The sequence below is a fragment of the Ammospiza caudacuta genome, chromosome 9 (genome assembly GCF_027887145.1).
Source record: "Ammospiza caudacuta isolate bAmmCau1 chromosome 9, bAmmCau1.pri, whole genome shotgun sequence".
Taxonomy (NCBI): domain Eukaryota; kingdom Metazoa; phylum Chordata; class Aves; order Passeriformes; family Passerellidae; genus Ammospiza; species Ammospiza caudacuta.
The window spans coordinates 6,835,121-6,862,363 of NC_080601.1; the positions used below are offsets into that span (position 1 = coordinate 6,835,121).

The following is a 27,243-nucleotide window of genomic DNA, read 5'->3' on the forward strand; positions in this document are numbered from 1 at the left end:
GCGCTCCCCCCGCGCATGCGCCCCGCGCGCCTCGCCCTTCCCGCCATGCTGCCGCTGCCGCCGCGCCTCCGCCTGCTCCTCCGTGAGGGGCTCCCGCCGCCCCCTCAGGCTCCCCCATCCCCGCCTGCCCCTCGCCCAATGCCGCCCTTCACCTTCACCCCCCGCCGCCTCCAGCTCGGCCCGCAGCACCCGCTGCTGGAGGTGAGGCGGGGCCGCGAGGGGGCCGCTGTTACTGCGGGGCAGGAGGGTTCGCGCTGCGCCCCGAGCCCTGCCCGCCCCACAGACAGCGCCGCTCTCTGCTCCTCTCCAGGATGGGGACGTGCACAGGCACCTCTACCTGCAGGGCGTCCTCACCAGCCTCGAGGAGGTGGCCGAGAGGCCCAAGTAAGTGAGGCGGGCTCGGAGTCTGCCCGTCATGGCATCAAGGAATGGTTTGGGTTGGAAAATCATCTCATTCCTCCCCCCTGCCATGGGCACGGACATCTTCATCTACCCCAGGCTGCTCCGAGCCCTGTCCAGCCCGGCCTTGGGCACTTGCAGGGATCCCCACAGCTTCTCTGGGTTCCTGCAGCTTGTCCAAGCGGGAAGGCCAAGCCTGGGGGAGAATCTTGGTCTTGCTGTCGTATTTAAAAGCCAGGAAGTACTTTGAGTATAGTGTGAGGTTCAACTTTGGATGTCTCATATAAAAGCACTGGCCTAGCAGGACTGTGCTGGATAACTGAGCTGTGATCCACAACTGCAACTTTTAGCCCAGACAGCTAATTTATTAATTAATGGCTTGTTTGTCCTTCAACAGGAGCACGATCTAGATGATCCTGGAGCCATAATGGTTAATAAGTTTCCAATGGCAAATAAGTTTCCATCTGCCGGCGCCATCACGATCTTTGTTCATTGCACCTGGCATTTAATATTAAATATTAGTCACAAAAACATGCCACAAGTGTTGTGGCTGCAGGTGTGGGCCTGGTGGAAGCTGTCCCTTCCCATGGCAAGGGGCTGAAATCAGATGAGCTTTGTGATCCAATCCAAGATAAAGGCATCTAGAGGGGACGTTTGCAGCTGAAAATAAGGTTCTAATTTAGTTTAAAGTCATTATTTCCCTGCGGGGCTCTGATTTAGCTTAAAGCCCTGATTTCCCTGCAGGGCTCTAATTTAACTCAAAGCCCTGATTTCTCTGCAGGGCTCTGATTTAGCTTAAAGCCCTGATTTCCCTGCAGGGCTCTAATTTAGCTTAAAGCCCTGATTTCCCTGCAGGGCTCTAATTTATCCTAAAGCCCTGACTTCCCTGCAGGGCTCTAATTTAGCTTAAAGCCCTGATTTCCCTGCAGGGCTCTGATTTAACTTAAAGCCCTGATTTCCCTGCAGGGCTCTAATTTAGCTTAAAGCCCTGATTTCCCTGCAGGGCTCTAATTTATCCTAAAGCCCTGACTTCCCTGCAGGGCTCTAATTTAGCTTAAAGCCCTGATTTCCCTGCAGGGCTCTGATTTAACTTAAAGCCCTGATTTCCCTGCAGGGCTCTAATTTAACTCAAAGCCCTGATTTCCCTGCAGGGCTCTAATTTAGCTTAAAGCCCTGATTTCCCTGCAGGGCTCTGATTTAGCTTAAAGCCCTGATTTCTCTGCAGGGCTCTAATTTAACTGAAATCCTGATTTCCCTGCAGGGTGTCTGAGTTCAGCTGCCACATCTCTGGCTGCAGCCAGGTGTTTGACACGCTGGAGGGCTATGAGCACCACTACAACACCCTGCACAGGAATGTCTGCTCCTTCTGCAAGCGCTGCTTCCCCTCTGGGAACCTCCTGGACATCCACATCTTGGAGTGGCACGACTCCCTCTTCCAGATAATGGCTGAAAAGCAAAATATGGTGAGCTGCTATGCCCAGCCCTTGCCTGGTGGTTGGTGTGTGGTTGGTTTTTTCCCAGTTATGTGGTTTTTTTTTTTCCCTTTCTCCTCCCTGCTTTGCAGTACCAGTGTCTGGTGGAGGGCTGCACGGAGAAGTTCAGGAGCAGCAAGGACAGGAAGGATCACTTGGTGACTGTGCACCTGTATCCTGCTGACTTTCGGTTTGACAGGCCCAAGAAGGTGAAAAGGTAACTGCAGAACTTTCCTCTTGAGGGAATTGGGGTTGTCCAGCTCTGAGGTGACTCCACTGTGGCCTCAGGGAGCTACAGGAAACATGGAGAGACTCTTTACAAGGCATGGGGTGCCAGGAAAACAGGGAATGGCTTCCCATTCCCAGAGGGCAGGGAGAGATGGGGTATTGGGAAGGAATCCATCCCAGATGGACTTGTTTCCTCATGAGCTACCTTTGATTTCCTTGGCTCTGGGCCCACTGGCAGCTCCTGAGCCAGGATGTAAAATTTGATCTCTGCAGTGGCTCCAAGCACACAAACTCTCCTGTGGAGCAGGGCAGCAGCGTGCCCATGGATGTGAGCGTGGAGATGGCAGAGCAATCCCAAGGGAATGCCATGGAAACAGGGCCTGAGGAGAGCATGGAGATCTCCCAGCCTGCAGCCAGCCCCGGCCCCTCACTGCCAGAGAAACGGTTCTACAAATCCAGGTCAGTACTCTGGCCTCAGGGCAAGGGGGCTGGAACCACTCCAGCTCCTCAGCCCTCTGCAGCATGGCTTGGGCTGCTCTGTGCTGAGGATGAACCAGGCAGGAATTCCAGGTGTGCTTCCAAAGGCGTTTTTGAAAGGAGGAGGTGGAAGGAAGAGCAGGCTGTGAGGGCTGTGTCTTTCCAGCTGATCTCTTCCCAAGGTATTGCAGGTTGCTGCTTCTGCCCTCCTGCTTCTCATTCTCAACCACTGCAGGAATTCCAGGTGTGCTTCCAAAGGCATTTTTGAGAGAAGGAAGGAAGAGCAGGGCATGGATATGCTGTGGGAGCTGTGTTTATCTGCCCTCTCTTCCCAAGGTATTGCAGGATGCTGCTTCTGCTCTCCTGCTTCTCATTCTCAACCACTGCAAGAATCCCACGTGTGCTTCCAAAGCCATTTTTGAAAGGAGGAGGTGGAAGGAAGAGCAGGCTGTGTTTGCCCAGCTGATCTCTTCCCAAGGTGTTGCAGGTTGCTGCTTCTGCTCTCATTATCAACCACTGCAGCTGCCCAGGTGTTACATTTGGTAACACACCTTGTTGTGAAGAGGCCTCCAGGACAGGAATGTGCAGAGTACCCAGGAAATCCAACCAGTATTTCATTAATTCTTTAAATCATGTGGTGATTTACATGTCCTGCTTCTCCCATACCTTGCTTTTCCCACTCTGGGAGCTTAAAATGCCCCACAGATCATTCAGCATCCCAGTGAGCCTGTGAGGGCTGGATCCTCACGTGGAATAAAGGCTGTCTCCCTTTCCAGGATCCCATCCACAATTTGTTTTGGACAAGGTGCCACCCGAGGATTTAAAGGACCACGGAAAAAAGTCTGAAGGTCAGTGCAGCAGCTTTGTGCAAGATGAGCCAGTGCCACCAGGGATATTTCCAGTTCCCACTCTGGAATAAACCAGCCAAACCAATTAAAGCTCTGCCAGCATTTGGGCACGTGTTCCTGATGTCAAACATCACCCAACTGAGTTAAGAATCCTCAGGATTTGAGGAAGAGGAACCCAGAACGTGTGGTGAGGTGTTAAGGAAACTGTCCTGCAGCTGAGGCTGCACAGGATTTTATTTGTTCCCTCTTGGGGGTAAAAAAAATGGAATCAAGAAGTTACAAGATGACCAGGTGACTGTATGGAAGTTGGAATAACTGAGAAAAGAAAATGGGGGAAAAAACCCCATTGGTCCTCAGTTCTGACTTCCTCCACCTCACTGAAGTCTCCTCTGCACCCCAGCACCTGCTCTCAAAGGTCTGTCTGGGCCAGGAGAAGCATTTTCACAGAGAGTTGAAATAAAGTGACTTCCAAGCAGGTGAATAAATAAAAGGAATTTTTACAAAATTGCTTCATAGTGAATTTAAGTACTGTTTTGAAGCCCAGGCAGAGTCAGATTTTATGGAATGAACCTCCCTCCCTTTGCTGCAAATGCTGCTAAAGTCAGGTTGGGATGGAGGTTGTTTTCCTTCTCACCTTTCCCTTTGTAATCTCATCCTCCTGGAAAAAAACTGGAAACTCACTGGTGAATCCTGACACTCAATAATTTTGCATAAGGAAAAAAAAAAAAAAAAAAAAAGAGGTTTCTGGAACAAGTTTCTGGAACAATGTTTATCCAAGAAGCTTAGGATCTATAATTGCAATTTTTTTCCCTTCCCCCTCCCTGTGAGGAATAGAAGATCAAAGGGGCTTTGAAAAATCCTTGCAAATGGGAGCAGGGAATGATGTTTACGGAGATGTAGGAGATTTCCCAGTGAGTTTTAAAAAGCTTTGCTCTGTTTAGAACTCATCCAACCCTAATCCCTGCTCCGTGGGCTCTGCAGAGGGCTGTCTCCAGCAGGCAAAGCCTGCAGCCACACAGCTGCCCAGGGACATCTCCCAGCAGGGACCAAAGATCACTTCCAACGCTAAAGCCCTGAAGGAGGCTCTTTCCCCACACTGGGATAGCTGGGAAGGGGAAGCAGGCCTTGGCATGTGATGGTGCAAAGGTCAGGCAGCAGCCCAGCCTCCTCTTCCTCACTGTGTTCAGGAGTTCTGACCTTGGAATTCCTTTTTCCCAGGCTCCCTGAGAGCCTGTCCTTGCTGCTGGGAGACAAATTGAAGTTTCTGATTGTCTCCTAGGCACCAGCTTTTCCCAGAGTCCAACAAAGTATTTCCCAGCTGGTCACTGGCTGTCAAAAAATCCTTATTTCAAGCCAAAACTTGAATTTCCCATCTCTCCAGAAATCGTGCACTGGCAGGAGGACACGGAGCTGCCTGGAGAGCCCAGGGGTGCACGGGGTGCCGTGTCCATGAGCAGCGGGACCTGGATCGAATCGGGGCCGGGAGGGACACGGGATGGGCGGCAGCGGCACCTGGATCCTCCCGGGGACAGGAGGGACACGGGATGGGCGGGATGTGGAGCCACCAGGGACAGGAGGGACACGGGATGGGCGGGATGTGGAGCCACCAGGGACAGGAGGGACACGGGATGGGCGGGAGCAGGACCTGGATCCATTCAGGGACAGGAGGGACACGGGATGGGCGGCAGCGGGACCTGGAGCCACACAGGGACAGGAGGGACACGGGATGGGCGGCAGCGGGATTGGGATCCATTCAGGGACAGGAGGGACACGGGATGGGCGGGAGCGGGACCTGGATCCACCCGGGGACAGGAGGGACACGGGATGGGCGGCAGCGGGACCTGTATCCACCCGGGGACAGGAGGGACACGGGATGGGCGGGAGCGGGACCTGGATCCACCCGGGGACAGGAGGGACACGGGATGGGCGGGAGCAGCACCTGGATCCACCCAGTGCCAGCAGGCTGCCACGGGGCGGGCAAAGTGCGAGGCAGGTGTGACAAAAGGCAGCCACGGACAGGTAGGTCTGTGCCAGCCCGGTGGGCACGGGGGGTGCTGGGGTCAGGGAGGAGCTGTGGCCACGGGAACAGGGTGTGTCACGGCTTGTGCCACCATTCTCTGCCATCCCTCTCTTCTCCACCCGAGGACCATGGGGCTCCGCAGTGTGACCATCCTGCTGGGCACGGCCCTGCTCCTGCTGGCACCGGGCAACACCCAGGTGAGCCCTGCCTCCCCTGCCCTCCCGCTGTCCCCTCTGCTGAGGGCACCCACGTGTGACCCGTGTCCCCCCTCGGGACCCCCTTGTCTTCCCACAGGCTCTGAGCAGCTCCTGGTGGAAGGACCTGGCCACAGTGCAGGATTTGGCTGAGGAAAGGTAAGGGGTGCTCACATCTGGCTTGCCAAAACCAATAATGGGAAAGTGTTTCAGGAGGGAATCAATTGTTGCTTTGTGCCCTCCTTGTTGCTTTGCGCCCCCCAAAATTAAGGGAGTCCCAGCTCCATCTCCCTCCCCGAATTATGCAAACTCTCTGAGCACCCAGCTGGTTTCTCTATTCCTTTTGTGAAACAAGTATTTAAGTTTGCACCCTGAGATCCTAACTGGTGCTTCATGGGGTGTGGGCAACCTCACCAGAGTCCCTGCACTCCACTGTGGTGGGACTCTTCTGGCACAGGGGGGTATTTGGCAACCTCTCCTTGATTTTGTTCTCTCTTCCAGCATCCTGGGTGTGGGAACACCAGAGGAGGGTGAACCAGGTATAAAGGTCTTCTCCAGCAGTGCCTGGGCTCAGAGGGGCCCACCCCAAGGCCAGGCAAGGCCAGAAGAGGATGGTGACCACCTGTACCAGCCCCAAGATGATGCCAGGGAGGCCCGTGTGCCATTCTGGATGCCGGTCCCAGAGGTGCAGAATGGCCCGGAGGAGGATCGTGACCACCTGTACCACCCCCAGGACAATGCCAGGGAGGTCAATGCCCGTGTGCCATTCCGGATGCCAGCCCCAAAGGTGCAGAATGGCCCAGAGGAAGATCTTGACTACATCCACCATGGCTGAGTGGAGATGTGCCTGGGCTGTGAGATGAGGGGTGGGAGCTGCCCCTGGGGTTTCCTGGAGAAATTTGTCCCTTCCTACTGAGCCTTGAGCCTCACCAATAAACCCATTCCCCTCTCCACATCCTGGTGGGCTCCTCATTACTGGCAGAAACCTGCTGGGGCCCCCAAATGTGCAGGAACTCCCTCAGGGTTACCCCAAGGCGCCCGGCAGGGTGAGGATGATGCCTTAGGACAGGAGACTCAGCCCATCATCCCAGTTCAGGTGAGGCTGAGGCAAACTCAGCACATTGGTTGTGCCCCAGAAGGTGCCACAGGCTGGGGAACACCCAGCCCTATGCTCCACGAGGCTGCTCTTGCCCAGCCCATCATGGAGAGCAGTGAGGGAGCATGGGGGGCTCAGTGAACCCCAACATTTCCCAGCCAAGGCAGGACCTCGCAGCAAGGATGCCCCGTGTCCCAGCAGCACCTAGAAAACCCTTTAATAGCGAAGGCCGAGGCGGTCCCCACTGCTGGCTGTCACCCCGAGCATGGCTCGCCGACGGGTCCCGGTCCCCTGGGCGGGGTAAGGCGGGGGTGGACGGGCTGCAGGAGGCCGTGGGGACCTGCACCACCCCAGGGACCTGCAGCTGCCGGGCTCAGCTGTCGGTGAACTTGGCCTTGCGCTTCTCCACGAATGCCGTCATCCCCTCCTCGCGGTCACTCTGGGACAAGCAGAGAGGTGAGGTGACAGTGAGCCTCAGGGGGGGCTGCAGTGACCCTGTTGTCCCTCATGCCACGAGGGATGCCTGTTATCCCTCATCCCCCTACTCACGGTGGCAAAGGTGGCGTAGAAGAGGCGCTTCTCTGTCCTGTTCCCCTCTGTCAGCGTCGTTTCGAAGGCTGAAAGCAAGGGAGAAGTTGGGGAGACCCCTCAGCCTGGCCCTGCAGCCCCCCCAGGGGGTTCCCAGTCGGCCCCCAGCCCCTACCAGCATTGACTGACTCCTTTGCCATGGCAGCCACCAGCTTGGAGTTCCTGGCGATCTTCTCAGCGCAGGCAATGGCTGCGTCCAGCAGCTTGTCCACAGGGTAGACCTTGCTGACCAGACCTAGAATGGGCAGTGGCACATGGGGGGATGGCTCTCTGCCAGACCCCTGCAGTGCCAGGGCTGTCCCACAGCTCTACCTGCCTCCTTGGCCTCCTGTGCTGAAATCTGGTCCCCGGTGAGCACCATCTCCATTGCCAGCGACTTCCCCACTGCCCTGGTCAGCCTCTGCGTGCCGCCAGCACCTGGGGCATCGAGGGAAAGGAGGGGTTCAGAGAGGGCTCCCACCCCAGCTGGGATGGAAGCCCCTGGCAGGTGCTGCTGCTCACCTGGGATGGTTCCCAGCAGGATTTCGGGTTGCCCAAACTGCGCCTTCTCCCCAGCGTAGATGATGTCGCACATCATGGCCAGCTCACAGCCGCCTCCCAGCTGGCATGGGGAGGCACAGATGGGTCAGGGGGTGCCAGGGTGGGGACAGGGGGTGCAGGGAGGTGTGGGGGGCACTCACGGCGTAGCCATTGACGGCGGCGATGACGGGTTTGCGGACCGTGGCGACCCTGTCCCAGCCGGCCAGGAAGCCACCGCGGTAGCACTGCTGGAAGGTTTTTTTCTGCATCTCCTTGATGTCTGCACCAGCTGCAAAAGGAAGCGCAGTGGGACTCCAATCCCCTCCAAAACTCTGGGGTGAGCAGAGGCCACGGTCCTACCTGCGAATGCTTTCTGGCTGCCGGTGAGGACGATGGCTCCCACGTTCGGGTCGCACTCCATGGCCTCCAGGGCCCGCCCCAGCTCCGCCATCAGTCCGTCGCAGAGCGCATTGAGCGCCTGCGGCCGGTTCAGCTGGATCAGCCCCACATTCTTCATTGCCCCCGTCTTCTGCACCAGCAGGTACCGGAATGGAGGCCCTGGCCGCCACAGCAGTACTGCCCCGTTAGCCACCGGCTGCCGGGCACCGGGCGGGCCCCGGCCGCCCCCGCCAACCGTCACCCCAGGCTATTTAAAGGCGACCTTGGTGGCGGCGGTCACCGGCAGCCGGCGGGACGGGCTCGGAGGAGCTCCCAGTGCCACCCTAGCCCGCGAAGATGAAGCCCCGTGACCACTCTGTGCTGGGACCCAGTGCTGGTACCGGGTGCACGGTCCAGCGGCCCCGGTGCCCGGTGCCTGGCCGCAGTGCCGGTGCCCTGGCATGCAGCACCGCTGCCCATACATGGCGCAGGGCCCCGGTGCCCGGTGATGGGCTCTGGAGCGCAGCTGCGGAACCACGTGCAACTCGCTGGGCACAGGCCCGGCGCCGGGACCGTACCTTGCGCTAGGTCCCGGTGCCCGGTGCTGTGGCCCCGGTGCACAGCCTAGAGACTTGGTGCCCGGCGCTGGGACCGCACACGGAGTAGGGACGCGGTGTCCGCTGCCATGGCCTAGTGCACAGCCCAGGGACCACGAGGAGGTCGATGGGCACTGCCCGGGGCTACAACCGTGCCCGGTGCAGGGACCCGGTGCCCTGCGCCGAGCACAGGGCTGGGCCAAGCCCACCCCCCCCGCGGTGCCCCCCCGGTGTCCCGGTGCTCACCGTCACTGCAGCCCCGAGCGCCGCAGGGGGCGCGGAGCGGCGGCGGGAGGCGCGCTCGGGGCAGCGCAGTGGCGGCGGCGGCAGCGGGCCGCAGGAGCGCTCGCAGCGCGGCGGCCATGGCGGAGCGCGGAGCGAGCCCCGCCCCTCCCGCCGCCGCCCATTGGTGCAGCCGGCCCCGCCCCGCCAGGCGCCGTTCCCATTGGCCGAGGCGGGGCGAGGGGCGGGGCCGGGCCCCCCGGGCCGTGAGAGGGGGCGCGGGGCCGCCCCGAGCGGGGGTCCCGCCGTGCTGCCCGCGGGGCTCGGCGGGCCGGGGCGGCGGCGTGCGCGGGGCTTAGGGGCGGGGAACGGGGAGGGAAGGGGAAAGGGTGAGGAGGGGGGATTCCCCCGCCGCCCCCCGCGCGGGGAGTGGGGAGGAGTGCGGGGGGCGCGGCGGGAGCGCGGCAGCGGGAGCGCGGCCAGGGAGGAGTGGAGAGGAGCGGAACGAGCCGGCGACATCCCCGGGTCCGGTGAGCCCCGCGGCTGGGGAGGGAGGGGAGGGCGTGTGAGTGCGCCCTGCGGCGGCGTGTGTGCGAAGCCGGGGAAACGCGTGGGTGCGAGCGTGTGCGGGAGCGCCATCCCCACGGCTGTGCGGAGCGTCACCCGCGGGGTTCTGCGGAGCGCAGAGCGTGTGCGAGTGTGTGCAGGAGCATCACCCACAGGGGCGTGCGGGATCGTGCGTGTGCGGGAGCATCACCCACAGGGGCGTGCGGGATCGTGCGTGTGCGGGAGCATCACCCACAGGGGCGTGCGGGATCGTGCGTGTGCGGGAGCATCATCCCCAGGGGCGTGCGGGAGCGAGCGTGTGCAGGAGCATCATCCGCAGGGGTGGGGGGAGCGCGTTTATGCAACGCGGGGTGGTGCGTGTGCCGTGACACACGCGTGCGCGGCCGCAGCACACGCCACACGCGCAGCGGGACGCGGCGGTGCGCGGTCCCCGGCCCCGGCCGGGCGCGGCTGAGCGGCGGGGCTCTCCCTCCCTCCCTCCCTCCCTCCCTCCCTGCGGCAGGTGCGGGATGCGGCGGAGCGCGGCGGCGTGCTGGGCGCTGGTGCTGCTGGCCGCCACTTTCTGCGACACGGTGGCCGGCAAGGGTGGGCGCGGCGGTGCCCGCGGGGCTGCCCGCGGCGCGGCGCGGGGGGCGGCCCGCAGCCGGCCGAGGGCGGCCGTGCCCCGGTACGGCTCGGCCGGGGCGGCCCTGCGCGTGGCTGGGGCGGCGGCGGCGGGAGCGGCGGCCGGCGTGGCGGCGGGGGCGGCCCTGCGCCGGGCCCGGCTCTCCGGTGAGCTGCAAGCGGGAGACGGCGTCGAGTACCGCGACGGCAACTGGACGGCGGCCGCCAGCGCCTGGACCTCCGCCGCGCCGGCCGCCGGGAGCCCGCCGAGCCGGGCGCTGCCCTGGCTCTGCCCGCTGGCCGCCCTCCTCCGCCGCTGATGGATTTCGGGGGACCTGACTGTGCCCGGTGCACCCAGGACGCTGCGAGGACCGGCCGCCCCCCACGGGGCTGAGCTCCACGCCCCGGGCGAGCAGCGGCTCCCGGGGATACGGCCACCCACCGCCGGCGGGGCAGGACCCCCGCGGAAGACTCTCCACCGCCACCACCCCTGCACACCGAGCCCAACCCCGCCGGCTCGGGCACCCCTCCGCACCGCGCCCCTGTCCGTGGCCTCGCCGTGTCCGGAGGCCGAGGAGGCGGCAATAAAATTGGGCAAAAGCAAATGTGGCTGGATGCGGGGCGAGGGGCGGGACCCTGGGATGGCCAGAGCTCGGCCCCTGCCCACACAGGCTTTTATTTCGGGATGGAGGCTCCAAAGCAAGCCAAACCCAGAGAGGAAACAGCTCCCTGGCGAGGAAGCAGCTCCCTGGCGGCTTCCAGGTGCCAGCCGGAGGCACCAGCCCTGCCCCAGGCTCTCCATGGGAGCATCACAACAGCGACACCACAGGGCATCCTGTCCCTGCGGCATCTTGCCCAAAATCAGGGACAGCCCTGGCAGAGCCGCTTCAGTCACACCCCACGGCTCCCTGCTGAGGTGTCCCCAGCTCCAAGGGGCACCAGGGTGTCCCCAGTCCCCACGGCTGCCGGCAGTGCCTGTCCATGACAGGTCTCAGTCCAGTGTCACCCTGCCCAGGCGTCCTGCTCGGAAGTCCTGCAGGAACTCGTAGGCAGCAGCTGAGTAGTTGAGCATCATCATGTTGACATTCCCTGGAGGTGGCAGCAGATACAGGAGTGTCAGTGCAGCCTGGCGCTGCCCTGGGATCCCCAAAACTCCCAAGCACCCCGGATCACCCACCTGTGCCTGTGAGCACCTTCACCTTCTGCGTGCGGCCCTGGCTGAGGGCCACGTGCTTGAGCAGGGGCTCGATGTGGTCGCAGGGCTGGCCCAGCCCGTAGTGCTGCACGTACCTGCCAGAGGACATGGCTCACACCCCCAAAACTCCCTGGGCAGGGCATCTCCCTCACCCATGGCATCTCCATCACCCTCTTGGCACCCTTCCCTGCTGGCTCACCTGAACTGCTGCTGCTTGTTCAGGGTGTACAGCAGGTAGTCGGCCATGACGTCCTCCCCCACCAGGTGGTCACGGATGGCTCCTGGAAAAGAGGGTCGAGCCCCAGCTTCCCTCAGCCCTGCCTAGCCCTGGCCAACCCTCCTTCCAGCCCTCACTCACAGGGGATGTGAGCAGCAGTGTGACCCCAGCCTCACCACAGAGTGCCAGCTTCATGCCCATCTCCACATCCCCCAGCCGGGGGGGCAGCACGCCGGGGGTGTCCACCAGGTACATCCGGGGCTTCTCACACACCTGGCACGGGCAGGCAGGGCTGCTAATTAGCACCACAGGGCTAACGAGCAAGGCACTGAGCTTGAGTTAAGCTCTTGCTGAAAAGGGGGCCTGAGCAACCCCTCAGTGAGCCTGGAGCTTTCCTGGATGCAGGGACGGTACCTGGATCCTGGACAGCACTGCCTTGGTGATCCCTGGCTCTCCCCCCACCGCAGTGGCTTTGCCTGGGGGCACAGACACAGTCAGGGACACGGTGGCACTGTGCCCAGCTGTCCCCCGAGCCCTGGCACCGTGCAGGAATACCCTTCTTGAGGTGCAGCCTCCGCAGGGAGTTGATGAGCGAGGACTTGCCCACGTTGGGCACGCCGATCACCAGGATGTTGTGCTCGGAGCTCTGCCAGCCAGGGAGACACGGGCAAGGAGCAGCTGGTTACCAACCACCCCCTGCAGCAGCAGGGAAATATCCCAGGGTTTGCCCTGCCAGGCACTTGTGGCACAGGAGGGAGCAGCCTCATCCCTTGGCTGGAGAGGGGGTGACCCTTCCCTCTGCTCTGCACTGGGGCAGCCTCACCTCCTGCCTTGGGGGCACCACAATATAAAAGAGATGTAAAGCTGTCAGGGAGTGTCCAAAGGAGCAGAGCACACTGATGTCAGATCTCCCCAAGGGCTGCAGCTCCTCCCCAGAGCAGCTCCCATCTCTGCTCTCTGGGACAGGGACAGGACCAGGGAATGGCTGGAGCTGTGCCAGACTGGAGATCAGGGCAAGGTTCTTCCCCTAGAGGGTGCTGGGCACTGCCCAGGCTCTCATGGTCCTGAGGCTGCCAGAGCTCCAGGAGAGCTTGGACACTGCTCCAGGGATGCCCAGGGTGGGGTTGTTGGGGTGTGTGTGGGGCCAGGAGCTGGACTGGATGGTCTTTGTGGGTCCCTTCCAACCCAGGATGTTCTGTGCCCCCGTGCATGTGCCTCACCTCGGCCCTGTGGTAGCGTGGGCCATCGGCCACCAGCCTGGCAACCATGGGGACAACCTGCAGAGGGACAGGGCTGTCACTCTGTGCCCTGGCTGGCAGCAGCCACTTGCTTGGTGACACTGTGCCAGCGGCATGTGCACAATGGTGGCTGAGCAGAGGACTCAAGGAAAGGGAAGGGGGAAAGGGAGCAGCCAGCTGGAGCACCGAGGGCTCTCCCTGGAACTCACCAGGGAGCAGGGCTGGGCTGCTGCCCCATTACCTTCTTGACATTGACATCACGCTGGCAGTCAGTGAACACTACGTGCGAGCATCCCTGCTGCCTGAGCTGCTCCAAAACCTCCTGCAGGGGACGGGACGAGGCACTGCTGTCACCCACCTGTGACACTGCCATAGTCACCCACCCTGCCCTGCCCCGGCGCTCACCGGCTGCCGGCGGGGATCCGCCAGATCCACCTTGTTCAGCACCAGGACGTGAGGGCGGATGCCCAGCGCCTCCTGCAGCGCGGGGTTCCGGCCCGACAGCGGAATGTGCCTGCGCTAAGGACAGTGACCGCAAGAGAGTAGCGGGAGGGGATGGAGAGGAGGCGGAGAGGGACAGGGGTGGTGCGGAGGGACAAGGGACAGGGTTGTCCGGCAGCTGTGCAGGATATCCGAGCGTCGTGCACCTCCACCAGGCAGTCGGCGCGGCGCAGCGCCAGGCGCATCTGCCGCAGGCCTGCAGCGCACAGCACAGCGCGGGGTGAGCGCTCGGCGGGGAGGCCGAGGAGCCCGACCCGCCGCGCTGCCGCCGCTCACCTTTGGCCATGTGCCGCGGGAACCACGAGGCCACATCGCGGCCGCCGAACTCGAAGCGCTCCCGGAACGCTCCCGGCGCCGTCCCCGCCGCCCTCAGCGCTGCCCACACCCGCATGGCTGCGCCGCGTCACTTCCGCCGCGACCGGAAACCGCCTCAGTGACAGCCATGGCGGAGCCGCCGCCGCCGCCGCCACCGCCACCACCGGGGCCTCAGGGGGGTCCGGCCGCGCCCCCCGGCGGCACGGGGAGTGCCGGGACCCGCGGGGGGCACAGCGTACCCCCTGCAGGCCCCGGAGCGCCCCCCGGCACTCCCTGTACCGCCGTGCCTGAGCCTCAGCCCCCTCGCCCACCCGCCCCGGAGGCTCCCCCGCGGCCGGGCCCGACGCAGGACCCGCTGGACGATCCCCGCTACACCATCTCCAGCACCAACTGGTATTGAACCGGCAGCGCCCCGCGGAGCCAGCCCCGCCGCACCCGCCCCGCCACCGAGAGGAAGAAGCCGCCGGCGCGGAGGTTTCTCAATAAAGGAGAGCGAAGGGCAAAGCACCGCGGTTTATTTCGCCGCCTCAGGACTGAGGCGCGGGGACGGGCGCCTGGAAGAGCTGGTTGAGCCGCTCGGCCTCTCGCCACCCCGAGAGCAGCGCGCCGTGGGTGGTGGAGTAGAAGGTGCGGTGCGTGGCCTCGCCGGCGAAGAGGAGCTGCAGGGGCTGCGAGAGGCGGGGGATGAGCGCAGGGGCCTGGGGCTGCGCTGGAACAGCCTCACCCCCGCGCTCCGGCACCCCGCGGGGGCACCGCCGCTTTAACTACCCCCTAAGGGCACTTCCCCTTCCTTAGGAGCCGCCTGCCCACGACTATTGTGGGAATGCCCCCTCCCTCCCTCCCTCCCTCCCCCGTGGAGCACAGCGGGTGACCCGAGCACTGGTGACCCCCGCTCGGGTGAGCAGTGCCACCTCCCTGTGCTGTCCCCACCACCGTGTGTCTGTCCGTCTGTCCCCGCCGCACCCCCTGGGGCAGCAGTCCTCACCCGGGGGTCGCGGGGGTCCTCGGGCAGCGGCTGTGCGAGCACATCGATGTCGTCCCCCGAGCTGCCCACGGCCACGTAGCTGTAGGAGCCGCGCGTGTAGGGAGCGCTGTGCCAGCGGGAGCGGAGCACGCTCCTGGGCGCGGGCAGGTCCGGATTCCCTGCGGATGGAGCTCAGGGATAGGATCGGGAGATCCCCCCGGGGCAGCGGGCGGGGCGGGGAGGGGCGGGCACCTGTCATGGTGCGCAGGACGTGGGTCATGGCGCTGAGCACCTCGGCGTCGCTCAGCGTCTCCATGTGCTCCGACTCCTTCCCCGCGATGAAGCCGCACAGGACGTGCCCGTGCCTGGGGCGGCAAGGCGGGGCTGAAAGCTGCTGCCCCTCCCCGTGCCCACCCGGGAGCGGCCCCGATGCCCCAAATCCCCCGTCACCTACTGCTCTGGCGGCTGCAGCACCACGAATCCGATGAGCTTCTTGAACCAGTTGGCCTCCAGGTCAGCGTCGGGCTCCTCCAGGGGCGACTCGTCCTCCCACACCACCTCCAGGAGCTGCTGCTCGGGCTCCCAGAAAGGCTGCTCGAACTCCAGGAAGATCTTGTTGTTGGTGCCGAAGCCCAGGTTGCGAATGGCCTGTGCTTTCCGCTCGGGAAGGGGGGGCTGGAAGAATTCCTGGTGCCGTTCCTTGAGGAAACCTGCAGCCACAAGTTCGGGCAGGTAACGGGGCAGCTCTCAATGGTGTCTGAGGTGCTCGGAGCTCCCCAAACCCCTTTCCAACCTCTTCCCAGCGGGAGAGGGGAGGCTGGGAAGGGGTTTGGGCAATCCCTGCCCTCCGCTGGCCCATCTGGCCGGAGGGCAAGGGCGGGGCAAGGGAAGGTGTTGGTGTCCTCACCCAGCGGGACAGTGACGATGACGTGGTCAGCAAGGAAGACATCTCCATCCTCGCACTCCACCCGCACGGGGAAAACCCTGCCGCCATCGTCGCCTTCCTCTCGGAAGGAGCCTTGCCAGTGGATGGTCCTCACGGCCTTGTTGAGCAGCAAGGCGCCCTCGGGCAGATCCGAGAGCAGGCGCTCGGCCAAGCTGCTGTAGCCGCTGTGGGAGGAGTCAGCGCTGGGCACGGGGCGGCCCCGGGTCGCTCCTCGCGTCCCGCCGCGGAGCCCCGCGCTTACCCTGGGAAGGTGCAGTCCAGGCCGGGCAGCGACACGTACTCGCCGAAGGGCTCCAGCCCCACCAGGTCCATGCTGTGCGTCCCGCTGATGCAGCACTCCAGCTTGAGGCAGGCGGCCAGCACGGCCAGCTGCAGCCGCCGCGCATCCTCCTGGCCCCCCGCCATGGTGGGCACCGTCCGGGCGATCTCCGCCCGCACGTACTGCCCCACGCTGGGCCACGGCGGCTCCTTGGAGCCCTGGAAAGCGCGGGTGGAGGCCAGCAGGGCGTAGAAGAGGTCGCGGGCTTCGCGCACTGCCTGGGCGTTCAGCACCTTGCCCGAGCTGCCGTAGGTGACGGACGGCAGCGGGGGGTGGCCGCCCCCCTCCACCTGCTGGTTCTCCTCCCGGGCGGCCTCCGGGCCCAGCAGGCCGTACTGGGAGGCCAGGCGGAACACGGGATTTCCCGGCGAGGGGCCGTGGATCCAGTGTGCCCCCATCTCCGCCAGCCCCGACGCTGCCGGGAGGGAGGGACAGAGGGAGAGCGGGTCACGCCGAGCCGTGCCCGGGCAGGAGCGCTCGGGGCGCAGCGGGACCCCGGTGCCCCGGAACGGCCCCCGCCGCCCCCCGTGAGCGGCTTCCGTTCGGTGCCCGCGTGCTCACGGGACCGGCCACCCCCGCCACGTGTCCGGCCCACTCCGGACCGGCCCCACGGGCCGGGGCTCAGGTGCGGCAGCTCCCGCATCCCGGTACCGCCGCCCCGGCCCGGGCCCGCCCCCCGGTGCCGCCCACCCCCGGTTCCCGCAGCCCGCCCCGGCCTCGCCGCCCGTACCGAAGGGGCGGGTGCAGACGCGGCCGCCAACGCGGGCCGCCGCCTCCAGCAGGCGGAGGGAGCCGTGTCCGCGGAGCCGCTGGGCCGCCCCCAGCCCCGCCAGCCCCGCGCCCACCGCCACCACCCGGGGCCCGCTGCCCTCCATGGCCGCCCGCGCCGGCCGGTACCGCCCTCCGCCGCCGCCGGCACCGCCCGCCGCCAACGGCACCGCCCCTGGAGCGGCCCGAGCCCCGGCACGGAGGGAAGGAGGAAGGAAGGGATGGAGGGAGGCATGGATGGGGTCCCGGTGCGGGGATGAACCGGCTGCCCGCACCCATGCGGGGCAGGGCTGGGAGAGGGGACCCGCCTGGAGCAGGGGCAGCCCTGGGAGCACCTCCCCACCCTCCTCCGCTCCCCATTCTGCTCCCGCTCATCCACCTCATACGGTGGCGGCCAGCCTGGCGAGGTGGAGGAGCCGTGGGTGCCCATCGCCCCGCGGTCCCGCCGCACACATCCCAGCAGAGCTGCCCCAGGGCCAGTCCCAGCGCTCCCGCCCACCCGTGATGCCCAAACCTTCATGAATACAATAAAGCTCTCAACTCCCAAGGCTGTCTAGTGGGGTTTTTTTCCTGCCCCCTGCCCAGGGGTGGGGTAGGGTGCTGGATGTACTGGGATACTCCCAGCTGGGACACTTGGAGAGCCTACGGTGCCACCCAGCTCTATCAGCTGGCCCTGTGTCCCTGCTGCCAGAAAATATTCACATGCAAGGAAGAGCTGGGGGTGTCAAAGCACAGGCTCCTGAAACCCCCTTTGAGTATTTATTTAGGAGGGATTTTTCCCACCTCCGGGTTTGCAGCAAGCAGCAGGGTGGGACAGGCTGGGGACATCAGCCTTGCAGCAGCTTCCCGGGGGGATGCCAGCCCTGCACCCCAGCCCAGGGCATCTGGGGTCAGCAGGAATGAGGGATGAGGGATAATCATTCCCAGTGCCTTGGTGCTGAGCCAAGCAGCCACTCCTGGGGACCTTTGGCCACTGAGTCCCTGCCCAAATAACGCAGGCAGCTGCCTGGCTTGGCCCAGATGGAGACCTTCCAGTCCTGAGGACTTGTCTTGGGGAAAAAGGATTCTCCAAATCCAACCTGAACCCCCTGGGCTGCAATCTGGGGCCAGAGCCCTGTGGTTGCTGCTGCCAAGAAGGGTTTGGCCTCATGCATCCCCTGCATTCCTTTGTGTGCCACGCTTGGGGGCTGCTCTCAGCCTGTCCCCCCACAGGCCCAGCTCCTCACAGCCTGGCTGCTCTAATCCACAACCCACCTTGGGGTCATGGCAGGGTGCCCATGTGTCCCTGGCTCAGCACCATCATGTTGGGGCCCTTCCAGCAGGGCTGGTGGCTCCTGCCTGCTCCGGTGCCTTGGCTGACCCCAGAGCTGGAGCTTGAGGACCTCCCAAGCAAGGAGGAGAGACCCAACAACCAAAGCACCATCACCACAAGCGTGTCAGGCCAGCAGGAAGGAGGGGACAGCAGGCAGTGTCCCAGCCCCTCCTGGGGCTGTCTCAGCTGAGGGACAGGGGCCAGGCCGCCGGGAGCTGCCGCTCTACCGGGAGGCCTCCATCAGGCTCAGCATGCTGCTGTAGAGGCGCCCGGGGGCGTCCAGGCCCCAGACAAAGTCCCAGTGGTTCCAGTCGGGGATGTGGGTGTAGGTGACGAGGTGGCTGATGCGGGGCAGCAGCTGCAGCACGTCCCTCCAGTCTGCTGCCCAGTCCTGCCCTCCCGACCACACTGCTGTGGGCACCGGCATCTCCTCCAGGGGGTACAGGGGCGGGGTGTCCTGGGGGACACGGGGGGCTCTCAGGGCTCAGGGAAGCCACTGTGTCCCTGCAGCACCCTGGAGTGGCCCCCAGCACCTCCAGCTGCCAGCACGGCCATGGGTCCTACCTGGTGGTACCGAGCGCGGTTCTCGCTGCCGTAGTCAAAGGCTTTGAATTCTCCGGATTTTATCACCTGGGGAGAGAGGGGGGATCTGCTGTGGGAGGATGGAGCTGCTGTGGGGGGATGGATCTGCTGGGAGAGGATGGATCTGCTGGGAGTGAGAGGATGGATCTGCTGTGGGAGGATGGATCTGCTGTGAGAGAATGGATCTGATGTGGGAGGATGGATCTGCTGTGAGAGAATGGATCTGCTGTGGGAGGATGGATCTGCTGTGAGAGAATGGATCTGCTGTGGGAGGATGGATCTGCTGAGAATGAGAGGATGGAGTTGCTGTGAGGATGGGTCTACTGTGGGAGGATGGATCTGTTGTGGGGGGATGGATCTGCTGTGAGTTAGAGGATGGATCTGTGGGAGAGGATGGATCTGTGAGAGGATGGATCTGCTGTGGGAGGATGGATCAGTGAGAGGATGGATCTGCTGGGAGACAATGGATCTGCTGTGAGAGGGTGGATCTGCTGTGGGGGATGGATCTGCTGTGAGGGAGAGGATGGATCTGCTGTGGAAGAATGATCTGCTGGGAGAAGATTGATCTGCTGGGAGAGGATGGATCTGCTGTGAGTGAGGGGATAGATCTGCTGTGGGAGGATGGATCTGTGGGAGGATGGATCTGCTGTGGAAGGATGGATCTGCTGTGGGAGGATGGAGCTGCTGTGGAAGGATGGATCTGCTGTGGGAGGATGGAGCTGCTGTGGGAGGATGGATCTGCTGTGGGAGGATGGATCTGCTGTGAGGGGGAGGATGGATCTGCTGGGAGAGGATGGATCTGCTGTGGGAGGATGGATCTGCTGGGAGTGAGGGGATGGATCTGCTGGGAGAGGATGTATGTTCTGTGGGAAGATGTATGTTCTGTGGGAGGATGGATCTGCTGTGTAGGGTTGGATCTGCTGGGAGAGGATGGATCTGCTGGGAGAGGATGTATGTTCTGTGGGAAGATGTATGTTCTGTGGGAGGATGGATCTGCTGTGTAGGATTGGATCTGCTGTGGGGGGATGGATCTGTGGGAGGAATGATCTGCTGTGGGAGGATGGATCTGCTGTGCGTGAGAGGATGGATTTGCTGTGGGAGGTTGGACATGCTGTGACACAATGGATCTGCTGGGAGAAGATGGATCTGTTCCTGCGTGGGTCTCACATCTCCTGGCCCCCTCAAGGCACCCATCATGAGAGGGTGCTTAGAAAGTGTCTGTGGAAGTCCCTGCCCTCCGTGTGCCCATCTCCAGCCATGCCAGCTGGCTGGGGACAGGCAGGACAAGGAGAGGTGTTGGTGTCCTCACCCGTGGGACATTTCAGGAGGAGATGGCATTCCACCTTTTTTAACAGGGTGGCTTTGTGACCCCTGGCTCCATGCCTGTCCCCAGCCACGGGCTGACGAACCAAGGTGCTCCATGTGATTCCTAGGCTGCCCTGGTGCTCTTCCCTCTGGAATCCTGCTCACCACCAGCTGTGTGTGCAGGGTGCTGCTGCAGCTCCTCCAGCACCCTGATTGTCCTTTTCCAGCCTCCACTGCCAATAATTGGCTCTGCAGGGAGGCACATGGGTGGGGTTCTCCATTTCCAGCAGGGCCTGAACTCTGCTGAAGCTACAGAGTCCATCTCCAGGGTGTCCAGGCCCCCTTTGGACAAGGGGAGATGTTGTTGGCTCCCCAATTTTCCTCCTCATCCAGTTCCCCCAGCCTCTCCTTGGGCTTTATGGTATCCCCAAGTTCTGCTTTGGGGACCCCTGAGGGGTCCAACATCCATCTGTGGCCTCCCCGTGCTGTCCCTTGTCCTGCCTGGCCCAGCACAGGACACACAGTGTCCTGCAGAGTCCCCTGGTCCCCAGAGGCACCAGGGCAGCTCATCCTGCACCCAGCACCTCTTCTGACTTCTTGCCTTTCCTTTCCCAGCGTCTGGGACCCCTGAGCTCTCGTGCCTGCCCTGGCCCGCAGTGAAGGGCCCATCCCAGGGGTGTGTGTGTGTGTCAGGGGTCCTACCTGGGCCCAGTGCATGATGTTTTTGACAGAGGTGCCATCTGGATAGTGGGATGTGTACACATCCAGCCGTGTCTGCAAGGAAACAAATCCCGCTGAGGGTGCTTTCCAGCCGGTGGGAGGGGAGTGGCAGCTGCCAGGTGTTTCCCAGAGCAGCCACTGCTGAGTCACACTGCCTGAAGAGCTGGATATGATTTTTCATTAAAAACCCATTGCTGTGAGGCAGCACAGGGAGGAGAGTGATGGGGATGAGCTCTGTGAGACACCTTCCCTGGGCCCAAGGCCTCAGTGACTGCCTGAGCTCACCCAGAGGCTGCTTCAGCAGAGGCTGCACCCCAGGCTGGTCACAGTGATTCAGTGGTGCTGGCAAGGCCCACCTGGCTGTAGCCATGATATTTTCTGGAAACACCTTTGCCAGGATTTTTCTCCCGAGAAGCTGAGAAGCCTCAGAGGAAATGAAAAACATTATCTGCTGCTGTGGAATGCAACAGGTGCATCTTTGATTGGTTCATGTTGGTTGTTTCTAATTAATGGCCAATTACAGTCAACTGGCTTGGACTCTGTGCGAGTCACAAGCTTTCCTTTTCCTTTCCTTTTCCTTTTTGCCATTTCCTCCCTTCCCTTTTCCTTCCCCCTTTCCTTTCCCCTTTCCTTTCCTTTCTTTTCCCCTCCTTTCCTTTTCCTTTCCTTTTCCTTTCTTCCATTTCCTCCCTTCCCTTTTCCATTCCCCTTTCCTTTCCTTTCCCTTCGTTTTCCTTCTCCCTTTTCCATTCCCCTTTCCTTTCTTTTCCCTTCGTTTTCCTTCTCCCTTTTCCATTCCCCTTTCCTTTCTTTTTCCTTCGTTTTCCTTCTCCCTTTCCTTTCCTTTCCTTTCCTTTCCTTTCCTTTCCTTTCCTTTCCTTTCCTTTCCTTTCCTTTCCTTTCCTTTCCTTTCCTTTCCTTTCCTTTCCTTTCCTTTCCTTTCCTTTCCTTTCCTTCCCTTCCCTTCCCTTCCCTTCCCTTCCCTTCCCTTCCCTTCCCTTCCCTTCCCTTCCCTTCCCTTCCCTTCCCTTCCCTTCCCTTCCCTTCCCTTCCCTTCCCTTCCCTTCCCTTCCCTTCCCTTCCCTTCCCTTCCCTTCCCTTCCCTTCCCTTCCCTTCCCTTCCCTTCCCTTCCCCAGCCTTCTGATGAAATCCTTTCTTCTATTATATTCTATTAGTATAAATTTAATCTATATATACCATAAAATAATAAATCAGCCTTCTTGAAGCACGGAGCCAAGATTCTCATCCCTTCCCACGTCGGGACTGCCTGCAAACCTCTCCCCTGCCCACGGACAGTGACCCTTGTCCCCAGGGGGATGGCACACGCACCATGTTGAGGTTCTTCTCGTTGTAGCCCCCCAGGAGGAAGAGGAGGTTGGCACAGGGCCTGTGCAGCAGCGTGTGCCTGCAGAGCTCGGGCAGGAAGCGCCACAGCCTCCTGATGCGCAGCGACGCGTCCGTCCTGCCCAGCAGCAGCTGAGGAGCAGAGGGACACACTGAGGGTGTTCCTGCCTGCCCTCCCTGCTGCCCGGCCCCACCAGCCAGGGAATACCCAGGAATCAAGCCCCTGCCCCACGGAGATGTGCACAGCTCGTTGGTGCTGACCGAACACACAGCAATGAAATCAATATTCACAGCTCTCCTCTTTCCCCTCACCCCTCCAAGCACAGGATCTGTTTTTCATGGAATCAACACAGCAAAACTGCTCTTCCTCAGGTGTTGGTCTATGGCTCTTACAAGTGCCCCTGTTGCAGCAAGGTAGAGAAATTATAAAGAAAAGCCTTGTAAAATCAAGCCTGCTCTGGCTGGCCTGTCATTTCTTCTAAGGGAAGCTAGCACTGTGCAAGTTCCCATGTGAAGCAATCCTGGAGTGAGCAGTTCATTAGCATAGCAATCTATCACTGGGTAAAAAAACAATCAGCACCTGCATAAACTGTTTTTGCACCATTGGACAGAAAAATTAAAATTGCCTCTTCACAAACAACTTTTCCTGCACGTACACAGCAGGGGCTTGAGTGACAGAATTCAATATTCAATACAGAATAACAACTTGTTTATTACCAATAAAAGTAATTGGCAAGAAAGCTCCTGACCAACTGGAGTCACATACAGGGTCTGTAAAACTGTACAAAGAGGAGTTATGTGACTAAAGAAGGGGCTTTTCCCACCATGAAGAAAAGGGAGTCCTGTGTGATTTATTCCCATGTGCCCCCATATAAAGACCATGTGTATCCTACAGATGGGAAGAAGAAATGCACTCAACAATCCAACCAGGACTGTGTGTGTGCCTGAATTGTGCCTGTGCTAATAAACTGGCAGGAATTAACTGTTTTCTGCTGCACCAGGGGCTGTGGCTGGGCATTACTCCTTCTCTAGAACCAGTCAGTTTTGGGACAGAAGGGTGTGGAGTAAATCCCTTACCGGAATCATCTGGAGCTTGTTGTCCACAAGGAGCTGCATCTTCATGAATGGACTTCTGCTGTGTTTCAGTGACACTGCTGGAGCCAGGGCAAAAAACATTTTGACTTTCTGAGCCAGTTCGGGGATGGATGAAAACGCAATAAACGCTGAGAAAACAGAAAAAACAACCTCAGGCTTGCTCCATCTTTCCTCAGGTGCTTATCTGAAGGCTCACTTGGACTCAGCTCTGTTTAATTGATTATCTCCACTTGGAAATCTGAGATCTGTTGCCACCTTCTCCTGCTAAATGTTGGTGCAAGAGATGCCCAAAGGGAGGCACCACTTTTATTCCCTTGGCTGATGGGGCACTTCAGTGGTTTTTAAGCCCACAAGGAGGGGAGCCCTCTGCTTTCTGCTGACAAAAACACCAAAATGGACTTTTTTGAGTCAAGGTGGTGGGTGACCCTTTGGAACTCACCAATTGAGCAGCCCTGGGAGTATCCAACGTAGTGGAGCTGCTTCTGCCCTGTTTTCTGCAGCACAAAGTCGATGGCAGCCGGCAAGTCGAACATTGCCATCTCATGGAAGCTGCAACACAGGAGGGGGATGCTGCTTGTGGGGCAGCAGCTTCCCCTGAGCTGCCTTGCATTGCCCAGCTCCACATCTGGGGCTGATTTTCCAGGGGGAAATTCCTGGCATGGATCCCTCCTGCCATGGCATCATCCTGCCTTGAAAGGGCTTAGCCCTCCCACGGCTGGGGTGAGCAGTAAACAGAGTGTGCAGAGAGCCTGGCCAGCATTCCTGTGCCATTCCCAGCTCCCACCAGGATTACAGCACCAGCTCTGCTCCCTGGGATGCTCTTTCCCCCCGGGGAATGCAGCAGTGGCTCCTGTTGTGTTGGTGGGAGGTGGTGAAAGGCACACCTGCAGTGTGAGGTTTTTCTAAAAGCCTCTTCATGAGCCTGGGGGTTCTGCTCTGGAGAGGCAGCAGCAGCTTAAAAAGGGGCAACAACAAGGTCTAGGAGCAGGGGAGGTGGCAATGACACTTGTGGCCAGCTCAGTGAGGTCTCTGTGATGTCTCTGTGTGTCCCCACACAGGTGGCAGTGCCCGTGCTCTCAGCGCTGCAGGGAGGAGCTGGCACCGTGTCAGCAGGCAGGTCTGCTCAGGTGCCCCATCCTCCCCAGTGCCAGGGGTGAGCTGCCCTGACTTGCCTGCTCAGAGGCCCCCACCTGTGCCTGGAGCTCGGGGACAGGCAGAGAGCCTCTGCCAGGCTTTTGTAACATCTCCAGCCCACCTGAAATCCCAGAATTCCACCTGGTCGGCTGAAAGGTGCTGGTGTCTCCGGGACCAGCTGGTCCCTCGGCTGTTTGCCAGCCACACATCGTAGCCAGAGTCTGCTAGGATGAAGCCAAGGCTGTTGTTGGCCAGGTTTTCTACCCAGTGGCTGCCTTCTCCAAATATCCCGTGCTGGAGAAACACCACTGGCTTGGCCCCTGGGTGCAGAGGAAACAGCACATTTCATTGGAGCACATGCTCTCTGTTCACTCACCCCAAATTAAGGCCAGTAAAGCCTCTGCCTTGCACTGCCCAAGCAAAATGTACATTATGGCCATGTCTTCAGCTACAGCTTTGAGTGTAAATTGGAGAAATCCCACAGATTCAGTCTTTTTGCTTTAACAATGACTATTCCCCCGGCCTGTCCAGGTTGATCCATTCCCCTGCCGACATTCAGAGCTTTTATTTTTTGCTGTCTCTGACTGAAATCAAGCTGTACCTCTGTTCTTAGGCTTTTCTCTTCCATGAGGAATCCTGTTCAGGTGGATGTAGTAGCCATCATCAGTCAGCACTTCATACTCCTCACTGGGGTATCCTCTGTGGCAGATGATTTGGCTCTGGGAGAAGAAAAACCCAGGTGGGAAACTTTCCATGGTAAAGGTGCTTATCTGACTCGAGGAGATAAGCTTTGACTTTTACCATCTGACATGGTAAAAATGAAGTTCTGGGATGTGGTAAAACTGAAATTGTGGGACATGGCTTTGCCCAGGCTGTCTCTGGATGAGCTGAGGACTTTTTGTGGCTCTGTTCAAACCCTGCCCCAGTGACCTACCCAGGGGAAGGGGAGATGCTCAGCCATGGGAGGGAGGGGAGCTGGAGGCTGCAGGGCTTGAAACCATTGAAACCAAAAGGATTTACTGAAACCATTGAAAGCAAAAGGATTCACTGAAACCATTGAAACCAGAAGGATTTCCTGACGCTTCACCCCGCCTTACAGACGGCTGGCACCGATTTCCTGCCGCGCATGTCACATCAGGCTCCGGGTGATGAGCCAGGCTGATAAGGTGCTGGGGCAGAGGGATAAACCTGCCGAGCTGGGCTGACTGGAAGGGCACTGGGATAAATCCCACAGGAGCCATGCAGGGCTCCCAATGCTCTGCCTGAGCTTTATTCATGCTGGAAACTCCACAGACTGGGAAAATCCAGCTGTGGTCCTGCCCATGGGTTGCTTTGTTATGAGGTTGGCAGGAAAGATTTAAATGCAGTTTAAAGATTTAAATGCAGCAATTTTATCTTATAACCCAGGTTCAGAGCCTCTCAGGGCTCACCTGGATATGGCCCTGAGCGACTTGCTGTCATTGAAGGAGAGGAGCCATGCACAAATTTCTACCCTCTGGGGAGATATCTGATCAAATCCAGTCTGGGATTATCCCCATCTCTAACTGCCCTGCTGGTAATTGCATTAATTCTGCTGGGAGGAGGAGCTGGTTAATGATGTTAATGATGCAGCCCAACAACACCAGCCCTCTCCCAGCCTCTCTGTCCTCCAGCTGAACGTGCCCAAGCCTTCAGACAGGGAATTCAGAGTTCTCCTGGCTTACAACGTTCATGAGAGCCTCGGGGTTCAGAGCCTTCTTCTGCTTGGTGGTGCCTTCGGAGCTGGTGGGTGCTTGGAGGAGGAGCAGGACTGCCATGAGCAGCCACATCTCGTGCCTGTGTGAATAATAACAGTGACAACAACAGCAAAAAATAATGATAATGATAGTAATAATAGCAACAGGAGCAGCAGCAAGAGCGACAACAGAAATCCAGCAACATGGATGCTGCTGTTGTTATTGCTGGTTGTTGTTGTTGCTGGAATTGACGTGAGTGTTTGTTTCTGCTTGGCTGGGATGTGTTAGGTTACTCACATATCTGGAGATCACATACCATTTTCTGGGCTGAGAAAGTGGAGGGAATTCCCAAATTTTTAGAATTTTTTATACTGTACAGACAGGATCTGGTACTAGGCTGGAGCCTTTTTAATATTTTTAATGGCAAGAAGAAGAGAACCAGCTATGCCAAACAATAACTAAACCAATGCTGGGATAATCCCAGACTGGGTCAGTTGTCTCACAGAAGGAATTAACCTAAAGGGGGAGTTTATGCTGTGGAAGGAACATGTTTAGTGTGGCTGGGATATGAGTCTGTCTCTACTTTTCGTGTTTATTCCTTAACTTTCCTACCCAAACCCCACTGTAAACAGATTCTATTTTTCAGATCCTATGAGTGAAACTGGTAGAGCCTCATAGGAAGGCTATTGGTTAAATCCGTGTAGCCTGAAAAAAAAACCAGAAACCTTTTTGATCACCTTAGCTGAGCAGAAGCCTATTTTTAATTCACACAATTAACATTACAAATGATTCCTGATGTTTTGCCAGGCTCTCAAAAGTTAGATCTTAACCTCAGCCCAGCAGCATGAACTGTGAATTTCTCTCTGCCTCCCTCCTTCTGCTCCCACACCACAAAGACTTTCCTACCCTCTGAAATACTCCCAGCAAACCTACCTGTGGTGTCACCAAGCTGTGAGATAAGACCAAAAATTAAAAAAAAAAAATCGAGTGATGCTTTTCCCTCGCTGGGGACAGCTCCAAAAGGACACAGATCTGAAGGACAAGGAGGGAAATAAGTTACCAGGCAGAGCCCTGGCGCGTCTGGCCAGGCTGCTGGTGGCAGTGCCAGTGGCTCTGTCATCACCAGAGTTAAAAGGACCAGGCTGTGTCAGAGCCCAGCCACGCTGGCACTTGCTGTTCACGTGCCCTCCAATTAACAGATGGGTGCTGATCACTCCTGGGGCACCTCCCTTCATGGGAAGCTTCTGGTGGCTTTGATTGCGGTTCTGCACAGGCAGCTGGGCTGGTGTGCTGAGGAATTCCAGCTATGGAGTTGCACCTTAAGCTCTTGATGGCCAGGGTGCGAAAGAAAAAAGCCAACAAGCC

At 60.0% G+C, this 27,243-nt stretch overlaps 7 protein-coding genes across 7 annotated transcripts; 3 read left to right on the forward strand and 4 right to left on the reverse strand.

Moving 5' to 3' along the window:
• Nucleotides 1-36: 36 nt before the first annotated feature.
• On the forward strand, nucleotides 37-4,030 carry ZNF511 (zinc finger protein 511). The gene is made up of 6 exons (XM_058810771.1): nucleotides 37-201; nucleotides 311-384; nucleotides 1,661-1,862; nucleotides 1,964-2,088; nucleotides 2,373-2,558; nucleotides 3,353-4,030. Exons 1-6 carry the CDS (start codon nucleotides 46-48, stop codon nucleotides 3,420-3,422), a joined length of 813 nt encoding a protein of 270 aa, XP_058666754.1. The 5' UTR covers nucleotides 37-45; the 3' UTR covers nucleotides 3,423-4,030.
• A 1,368-nt stretch (nucleotides 4,031-5,398) lies between these two features.
• PRAP1 (proline rich acidic protein 1) lies at nucleotides 5,399-6,536 on the forward strand. The gene is made up of 3 exons (XM_058810896.1): nucleotides 5,399-5,641; nucleotides 5,739-5,797; nucleotides 6,140-6,536. Exons 1-3 carry the CDS (start codon nucleotides 5,573-5,575, stop codon nucleotides 6,471-6,473), a joined length of 462 nt encoding a protein of 153 aa, XP_058666879.1. The 5' UTR covers nucleotides 5,399-5,572; the 3' UTR covers nucleotides 6,474-6,536.
• A 398-nt stretch (nucleotides 6,537-6,934) lies between these two features.
• Nucleotides 6,935-9,185, reverse strand: ECHS1 (enoyl-CoA hydratase, short chain 1). The gene is made up of 8 exons (XM_058810707.1): nucleotides 9,062-9,185; nucleotides 8,202-8,399; nucleotides 8,003-8,130; nucleotides 7,824-7,923; nucleotides 7,635-7,739; nucleotides 7,438-7,557; nucleotides 7,284-7,351; nucleotides 6,935-7,173 (listed from the first exon to the last, which is right to left on the reverse strand). The coding sequence occupies exons 1-8, from the start codon at nucleotides 9,177-9,179 to the stop codon at nucleotides 7,108-7,110; spliced, it is 903 nt and encodes a 300-aa protein (XP_058666690.1). The 5' UTR covers nucleotides 9,180-9,185; the 3' UTR covers nucleotides 6,935-7,107.
• A 928-nt stretch (nucleotides 9,186-10,113) lies between these two features.
• Nucleotides 10,114-10,797, forward strand: SPRN (shadow of prion protein). The gene has a single exon (XM_058810892.1). The coding sequence runs from the start codon at nucleotides 10,114-10,116 to the stop codon at nucleotides 10,525-10,527; it is 414 nt and encodes a 137-aa protein (XP_058666875.1). The 3' UTR covers nucleotides 10,528-10,797.
• A 108-nt stretch (nucleotides 10,798-10,905) lies between these two features.
• MTG1 (mitochondrial ribosome associated GTPase 1) lies at nucleotides 10,906-13,749 on the reverse strand. Its single transcript, XM_058810762.1, has 11 exons — nucleotides 13,635-13,749; nucleotides 13,488-13,554; nucleotides 13,263-13,365; nucleotides 13,099-13,179; nucleotides 12,840-12,896; nucleotides 12,175-12,265; nucleotides 12,034-12,095; nucleotides 11,796-11,892; nucleotides 11,602-11,683; nucleotides 11,385-11,497; nucleotides 10,906-11,296 (listed from the first exon to the last, which is right to left on the reverse strand). The coding sequence occupies exons 1-11, from the start codon at nucleotides 13,747-13,749 to the stop codon at nucleotides 11,199-11,201; spliced, it is 966 nt and encodes a 321-aa protein (XP_058666745.1). The 3' UTR covers nucleotides 10,906-11,198.
• Nucleotides 13,750-14,200: 451 nt separating this feature from the next.
• On the reverse strand, nucleotides 14,201-16,780 carry PAOX (polyamine oxidase). The gene is made up of 7 exons (XM_058810694.1): nucleotides 16,633-16,780; nucleotides 15,825-16,317; nucleotides 15,545-15,747; nucleotides 15,092-15,347; nucleotides 14,890-15,002; nucleotides 14,659-14,816; nucleotides 14,201-14,341 (listed from the first exon to the last, which is right to left on the reverse strand). The coding sequence occupies exons 1-7, from the start codon at nucleotides 16,775-16,777 to the stop codon at nucleotides 14,201-14,203; spliced, it is 1,509 nt and encodes a 502-aa protein (XP_058666677.1). The 5' UTR covers nucleotides 16,778-16,780.
• A 1,425-nt stretch (nucleotides 16,781-18,205) lies between these two features.
• Nucleotides 18,206-26,998, reverse strand: LOC131561153 (lipase member M-like). The gene is given in 11 exon segments (XM_058810317.1): nucleotides 18,206-18,439; nucleotides 18,547-18,612; nucleotides 20,572-20,643; nucleotides 21,920-22,066; nucleotides 23,012-23,157; nucleotides 23,469-23,578; nucleotides 24,285-24,483; nucleotides 24,765-24,882; nucleotides 25,867-25,978; nucleotides 26,939-26,950; nucleotides 26,952-26,998. Coding segments are annotated over 11 exon segments (1,263 nt in total).
• Nucleotides 26,999-27,243: the final 245 nt, after the last annotated feature.

Coding starts and splice junctions, on each gene's coding strand:
- PRAP1 (XM_058810896.1), top strand. CDS start 5,573: ATGGGGCTCCGCAGTGTGACCATCCTGCTGGGCACGGCCCTGCTCCTG. Junction 5,642..5,738: donor TGGCACCGGGCAACACCCAG/GTGAGCCCTGCC, acceptor GTCTTCCCACAG/GCTCTGAGCAGCTCCTGGTG. Junction 5,798..6,139: donor CAGGATTTGGCTGAGGAAAG/GTAAGGGGTGCT, acceptor TCTCTCTTCCAG/CATCCTGGGTGTGGGAACAC.
- MTG1 (XM_058810762.1), bottom strand. CDS start 13,749: ATGCGGGTGTGGGCAGCGCTGAGGGCGGCGGGGACGGCGCCGGGAGCG. Junction 12,266..12,839: donor CACGCTACCACAGGGCCGAG/GTGAGGCACATG, acceptor CCTGGCTGGCAG/AGCTCCGAGCACAACATCCT. Junction 11,297..11,384: donor GAAGGTGCTCACAGGCACAG/GTGGGTGATCCG, acceptor TGCCACCTCCAG/GGAATGTCAACATGATGATG.
- PAOX (XM_058810694.1), bottom strand. CDS start 16,777: ATGGAGGGCAGCGGGCCCCGGGTGGTGGCGGTGGGCGCGGGGCTGGCG. Junction 15,748..15,824: donor CTGGACTGCACCTTCCCAGG/GTAAGCGCGGGG, acceptor CTCCTCCCACAG/CGGCTACAGCAGCTTGGCCG. Junction 14,817..14,889: donor CGTCCTGCGCACCATGACAG/GTGCCCGCCCCT, acceptor CTCCATCCGCAG/GGAATCCGGACCTGCCCGCG.
- ECHS1 (XM_058810707.1), bottom strand. CDS start 9,179: ATGGCCGCCGCGCTGCGAGCGCTCCTGCGGCCCGCTGCCGCCGCCGCC. Junction 8,131..8,201: donor CAGCCAGAAAGCATTCGCAG/GTAGGACCGTGG, acceptor TTCCTTTTGCAG/CTGGTGCAGACATCAAGGAG. Junction 7,558..7,634: donor ACAGGAGGCCAAGGAGGCAG/GTAGAGCTGTGG, acceptor TGCCCATTCTAG/GTCTGGTCAGCAAGGTCTAC.
- ZNF511 (XM_058810771.1), top strand. CDS start 46: ATGCTGCCGCTGCCGCCGCGCCTCCGCCTGCTCCTCCGTGAGGGGCTC. Junction 202..310: donor CGCAGCACCCGCTGCTGGAG/GTGAGGCGGGGC, acceptor GCTCCTCTCCAG/GATGGGGACGTGCACAGGCA. Junction 1,863..1,963: donor TGGCTGAAAAGCAAAATATG/GTGAGCTGCTAT, acceptor CCTGCTTTGCAG/TACCAGTGTCTGGTGGAGGG.
- SPRN (XM_058810892.1), top strand. CDS start 10,114: ATGCGGCGGAGCGCGGCGGCGTGCTGGGCGCTGGTGCTGCTGGCCGCC.